Raw genomic sequence first — 6,326 nt, forward strand, 5'->3', positions numbered from 1 at the left:
TAATTCATGCACATCTTTATATATGCAGGAGCTCTTTGTTATGATAAATGTGTTTGACATAGATGAATTGTTAGGTGAAAATCCCCCACCGCAACCCCCTCCTCCTCCACCTCCACCTCCACCTCCAACACCACCACCACCACCTCCACCCCCTAGATTAGATCAAATTCGTTTAAGAGAAAGAATTAATGAAAACCTACAAGTTATTGAACAAAATATTACTTCAATCCAAAATGAGCCAATCACCCCCTCCCCCATCTTCTAGAGTTTGCAAAATCAATGCAAACTGTTGTCGAGTCAGTTAGATTAGTTGATTCTCAATTAGATCAATTTCATAAATGATGACAAGAGTTGCGTGATTTTTATGCTGATGGATTAACTTATAAGCAAATCACTGATCTTAGAATAACCAAAGCTTATTTATGTCCATATTTTACTAACCAAAAAACAAACGAACCAATGCAACCTACTCAGAAAAGAATTTCAATTAGATGGTGTGATCATGCAGAAATGGCTAGACACTTTTGGGATAGATGGTGGATGGTTTTTTATTATCCACCACATCATAAGTATGAATTCCCTTAATATTTTTTGGAGAAATTATACTGATTTTGTATTGCACAAAAAACCCAAATTATTTTGATATTAAGTCATTCCAGGGTGTTGGTGGTGGAATGCCACACAATAGATTAGGGGCACGCACTAATAATCCCCTACCAGATCCACCCATGGTTCCACCTGTTGCTCCATCGATTCTTGTAGATGTGCAAAATACATCATCCATTTCAACATTAGATGCTTTGACTATTACAGTTGGGAAAATTTTGAGAGGACACGTGAACTGTTTGACAAAATTCCTCAAAGACGTGATTAGTTTCCATATCGTGAGCCATAGAAAATGTCCAAAAATTATTTCACAGCATGTTAAAATCTGACAACATGATAATCCTACATTACGAGATGTTCGTTGAATATGACACGCATAATCTCATCGCTGTTTACAGTACATCGTGACGGCTGGATAGCCGGTGCTGAGAATAACCGTGTTAAAATCAATCTTCCCTGCCCAAAGTTAGCAATAACATCTCAAATTACTAAAATATCATTCTGAAACTTCGAGAAACTCGTTTCACTTAAAAGTTGTTGGAGCAAACAAAGTTTCAAAATAATATCCAAGTGAAATTGGACTTAGCTAAACTGGTTCTAAAAAGGGGTTATAAAATTTATGTTGTGAAAATTCAAAGTCACAGCTACAATCAAAGAGATTCTATCAATCGTTCAAAACCAAATTGAAGAGACATATTAATTATCAATTGTTCAGAAGGAAGTGTTAGAGATACAAGCACAGATCCATTATTTCTAAGCAATCACTCATCAATGGTAGCTGTGACTTCAATGATGATGAAAGCGCCCGCAGCCCTTAACTGCGGGGCAGTCCAAAGGAATAGTATGGTTTGAATCAGTAGATTACCGAGCAGTAGCCTCAAAGTCAAGTGCATGGCAAAGGTTTGATAGTTTTTTGGTTCAATGTAGTTGTGGCTAATGCATTTCATCTTCAAGCTCTACAAGAAACGTCCCCTACTGAAGGCGTTTCATCTTCAAGCTCTACAAAGGTAAGAAACGTTTTAGATGCCCAATTTATAGTATATTTATATCATGTCAACATTTTATCTGAAATGTGCGATGTGGCATACAGATGAGCACCAAGTTTGGAGACCTGTTTGCGCTCTCAGGGCCTGCGCCGGAGATCGTCAATGGAAGGGCGGCTATGTTGGTGTTCGTGTCGGCCATTGCAGTGGAGGTGGCGAGTGGAAGAGATTTGTTGTCGCAGCTGAATAGTGGAGGACTGTCGTGGTTTGCGTTAATTGCAGGATTAATGACGGTGGGGACACTGGTGCCCCTGTTCAATGGAATATCGAGGGAGAGCGAGTCGCAGCAAATATTTTCATCCACAGCAGAAATGTGGAATGGGCGCTTTGCTATGCTTGGCCTCCTGGCATTGGCCTTCACTGAATACGTCAAGGGCGGACCACTTGTGTAAACACCATAATAGTTCTTCCTGTTCAAACATAGACATCAATATTGAAAGCTCTTAAATGGCATTCCATGCTCTAGTGGAGTTTTCTTGTACTGTTTAGCATGTCAAATGGCGCATGGTTCTCTACTGAGGGAATTAGGCATCGGGAAATGGTGCTGGAGCCGCCGAGCTTCTGGTTGGAATTTGAGCGGACTGTGTCGAAGTAGAAGCAGGGAAGATGTCGTTTCCTGGGGAGGCTTTTTTCGACTCTGAATCAGCCTGCTAACATAATAAACAGATTAGCGAATTTTCTCCCAAGAATTAATATGAAGTGAACTGGAAACCTGAAGTGATATGGAAGAAAGAGCAAACCTCTGCGTTACACTTGACTCGAAGGCTCCTTTGAGTTGCTCCGCAGTTGAGCAGTGCAGAAGATTTCATTATCATTGAAGCCATTGCTCCATTGAGACTCTTTAGTAGCAGCTATGATGCTTTGGTTACCGATGAGATTGTGATACTGCACGTCTTCGACTATTATACTTATATTTTGATCATTCAATTACTTCATAGAAGAGGGTGGAATGTTCTGGTGTTATTTTGCACGGTGATAGTTGAGCCACGTTGAATTTGTAATGTGATGGGTGAAAGGACGAAGACGTGGATTCTCCGTGTCCAGTTTTTATGTGGGGTGAGCGGAGAAACACCTCGTTTCGAAATTAACTCGTTCGAAGGGTTCGCATATTCTTGAATGCTGTATCATATTATTTTAAAAGAAGTTTTTAGTAGTTAATGAGTTAATATATTATAAATTTAAATGTATGTAGAAAATAGAGGTAACAAACAAGATAGTTTTATAATTGAGTAATGATTATATTTTAATCAAGATTTTGAACTTCGGTATTATTCACAATGCTACCTCTTTGTTAGTAAAATGTTTTGAATCTTATATTGAATCTTTGCTCTATCATGACTCAAGTCCATGGATTTTGGTCTATTTTGCAATCATGAATTTGACCCTTTTTAGTGTGCACATCTAATTTGTGGCTTGCTTGAATAGTATATGTTTATTCTATTATTTTTCTTATATTTAAAGAGTAGTGGTATTTAGAAATATCTTGGAATAGTTATTGTTATGTTATAAGGGAGCATGATTAGCTAGACTAACATAGAAAAGTGAGTGAAAGATAAAAGGTGGTAAGCAAACTAGTCTAGATTAATTTATCTTAGTGTAAAACATTTTCTACTAAGCTATAGGATATTTCTCTCATGAATATCTCTTTTAAGAGGTGTTTCCTTTTAGGGGATAAGCTTGCTTAGGTGTGTTTCTATTTTCACTCACAGTTGCTTAGGTGTATTTCTATTCTTAAATATTGTGAAGCATATAAATTTATAAAATTGGTGAATTATTTTCTAATTTTAAAGTTCTTTTAAATTTCACATTGAAGCTACAATAATCAAGATTTGAGTTTAATTGGAGTCTAATTAAGTGAAATATTGTAGGGTTAAGGTTTCCACCAATTTTTCTTGATTTCTAAAGGATTATGAAATGCTATTTTGGTTCACCTATGATCCTAATTTGAAGAAATTTTAATGTTTTTAATAAGTTATCTAATCTATAATATATTTTTTCAAATAAAATACATTTTCATATTTGAATAGTAATTATGATTACATAACTGTCAAAACATAAAAGATTACTAGCATTATAGAGATTAGAATCCATTAGAGGGTTGTATGCACTATTCAATTAAACAAGAACTTCAAACACTTGTCTACTATAACATAAGAGGTCGCTTGCATTATAGTAAGTTATGAGTGATCCAACTTTAAATAAAAAAATATTTTGAACGATTCTTTAATAAAAATATTATTTTCATAAACTATCAACCCCTCATTTAATTTAATTTAATTTTTATATAACTTTTACCCTGATATGTAGAATTGAACAATATATAATTATTTTCATCAATAAAACATACAACAAAAGACAACCCTTTCAACAACAACAACGAAACTAAGTAATGAATTGAACGCTTACAATGACATAACGTGTGTTTTAATCAAACTTCCCGGACAAAAGTTGGCAGAAACATCTCAAAATGTGAAAATTTCGATCTGAACTCCTTTAACTAAAAAGTTGTAGGACCAATCAAAGTTTCAAAAGAATATCAAAGTGAAACTCGGGTGAGAGATGTCCACGTTGAGTAGGCGAGTAATCTCTATAATCTTCACGTTCAGTGAGTACTGTATTTCTAGAAGCCACGTTCACCTCAATACATATGCGGGCAATTTACCAGCCACGTTGTCGTATTTTCGCCCACGCGACTCTAAACTCACCTCATTCGCTTCCTTTACTTGGCCCATTTTCCACCATCAAATTCGATACTTCCCCAGCTATAAAGCCAACAACAATTCCGCCGAGAGATTTTAGCAGAAGAGGCATTAACAGTCTATTGAAAAGTAAGTCGAAGAGAAATTAACAATCTTACTATAGAAAATCGAAGGCATACAAGTACGCAATCCTTTTTTTCTAAGCACTCATCAATGGCGGCCATGGCTTCAATGATGATGAAAGCGCCCTCAGCCCTTAACTGCGGTGCAGTCAACAGGAATAGTGTGGGTAATATCAGTAGATTGCCTCACAGCAGTCTCAAAATCAAGTGCATGGCAAAGGTTTGCTAACTGGCTACTCAATTAGCTTTTAGATAGTTTTTTTTGTTTCAATTTGATTATTGCTAATGCATCTTATTTGGCACGTGGTCCTCAGGATCCACAGGAAACGTCCCCTACTGAAGGCGATTCATCTTCAACCTCTACAAAGGTAAGAAACAATTTAGATGCCCAGTATATATTTAATGATTATTGTATATTCATACCCATGTGAACAATTTATCTGAAGTGTGCGATGTGGCATACAGATGAGCACGAGGTTTGGCGACCTGTTTGCGTTCTCCGGGCCTGCGCCGGAGATTATCAACGGAAGGGCGGCCATGTTGGGGTTCGTGTCGGCCATTGCAGTGGAGGTGGCCAGCGGTAGAGATTTGTTTTCCCAGGTGAATAATGGAGGACTGTCTTGGTTTCTCATAACTGCCGGATTATTGACGACAGCGTCGGTGGTGCCTTTGTTAAAGGGAATATCGACAGAGAGCAAGTCACGACCATTTTTTTCATCCACAGCAGAAATGTGGAATGGGCGCTTTGCTATGCTTGGCCTGCTCGCATTGGCCTTCACCGAATACGTCAAGGGTGGACCGCTTGTATAAACACCATAATAGTTCTCCATATTCAAACATAGGCTCCAATTTTTAAAGCTCTCAAACGTCATTCCGTGTTATAGTGGAGTTTTCTTGTACTCCTTAGCATGTCATACTGTTCAATTATACATATAAGCTTGTAAAAATTTGAGTCATACATTATAAAGTAATTTTAGTTTAAATGTCCATGAGCGTAATTATTTATCGAAAAATTGTTAAACAAACTCAGAATAACTTCTACAGTTCAAACGCTCTCATACGTTTCAAATATGTTTAATATGATCATAGTTAGCCGATAGCATTATACTATGTAGGATTTTCACCCCAAACCTGTCTCTCCTAAAATAGGTTGCCGGTGCATGATGTTGTGGCCATGGTTCAGGGTTTCATGATGGTTATCTCCGTTCACTTGAAATATTCGTACCACCTCGCCTGGAAACATAATTTTAGCTATACTTAATACAGATTTTCATAACCAATTGAATTTCAGTCATGAAATCTTAGCATTATAATCCCGATGATTTGAGAACCAAATATCATTTATTGTGAACCGATTGAAGCTATGGTTGTACAGAAAACGATTTTGGTTCAACTCCTACACTAAGGTTTCTGAAACTTTTTGCAACTCTGCCCTTTTATTCTAACCGTCATCGTTGATAGTTTGTGCAAAAAGAAGAGTAAAGATGAAGACAGATGTTTAATATGGGCAATATGTGCCCCTTGAGAAACTTCTGTGGCAGACAACGACATTACAGAAAACTTCACAGCTGTGTTGAATGTTTTGTTTATGATACAATTTAGCAAATTTTAAATTTGCTTGCAAGAAAAGATTCTATTGGAATGAGTTTCTATGGAGAATTAGGCTATTGGGGTCCATTTTAATGATGGGAGCAGCTGAGTTTTGGGGTATTGCGGGAAAATTGATTTTTGAATCACGTATTTTGGTAAATTTAATGAGCTTGGTAAAATTTGAAGAGGATTTTGGTATTTAAACAGAACAGAGTTTGTCAAGTTACAGTTAGGTTTTCAATTTGCAGTTAGGTTTTCAAGCGTAG

At 36.8% G+C, this 6,326-nt stretch overlaps 2 protein-coding genes across 2 annotated transcripts; both read left to right on the forward strand.

Annotated features, from left to right (window-relative positions):
* Positions 1 to 1,634: 1,634 nt before the first annotated feature.
* Positions 1,635 to 2,315, forward strand: LOC131057081 (early light-induced protein 1, chloroplastic-like). Its single transcript, XM_057991271.2, has one exon. The coding sequence runs from the start codon at positions 1,697 to 1,699 to the stop codon at positions 2,039 to 2,041; it is 345 nt and encodes a 114-aa protein (XP_057847254.2). The 5' UTR covers positions 1,635 to 1,696; the 3' UTR covers positions 2,042 to 2,315.
* Positions 2,316 to 4,422: 2,107 nt separating this feature from the next.
* On the forward strand, positions 4,423 to 5,457 carry LOC131057080 (early light-induced protein 2, chloroplastic-like). Its single transcript, XM_057991270.2, has 3 exons — positions 4,423 to 4,690; positions 4,785 to 4,838; positions 4,936 to 5,457. Exons 1-3 carry the CDS (start codon positions 4,562 to 4,564, stop codon positions 5,278 to 5,280), a joined length of 528 nt encoding a protein of 175 aa, XP_057847253.2. The 5' UTR covers positions 4,423 to 4,561; the 3' UTR covers positions 5,281 to 5,457.
* Positions 5,458 to 6,326: the final 869 nt, after the last annotated feature.

This window comes from Cryptomeria japonica, chromosome 8 (genome assembly GCF_030272615.1).
Source record: "Cryptomeria japonica chromosome 8, Sugi_1.0, whole genome shotgun sequence".
Lineage (NCBI taxonomy): Eukaryota > Viridiplantae > Streptophyta > Pinopsida > Cupressales > Cupressaceae > Cryptomeria > Cryptomeria japonica.

Excerpts from the sequence above, each read along its gene's own strand:
- LOC131057081 (XM_057991271.2), top strand. The coding sequence starts at position 1,697 with ATGAGCACCAAGTTTGGAGACCTGTTTGCGCTCTCAGGGCCTGCGCCG.
- LOC131057080 (XM_057991270.2), top strand. The coding sequence starts at position 4,562 with ATGGCGGCCATGGCTTCAATGATGATGAAAGCGCCCTCAGCCCTTAAC. Across the intron at positions 4,691-4,784 it reads AAATCAAGTGCATGGCAAAG|GATCCACAGGAAACGTCCCC; the intron begins GTTTGCTAACTG and ends CGTGGTCCTCAG. Across the intron at positions 4,839-4,935 it reads CATCTTCAACCTCTACAAAG|ATGAGCACGAGGTTTGGCGA; the intron begins GTAAGAAACAAT and ends TGTGGCATACAG.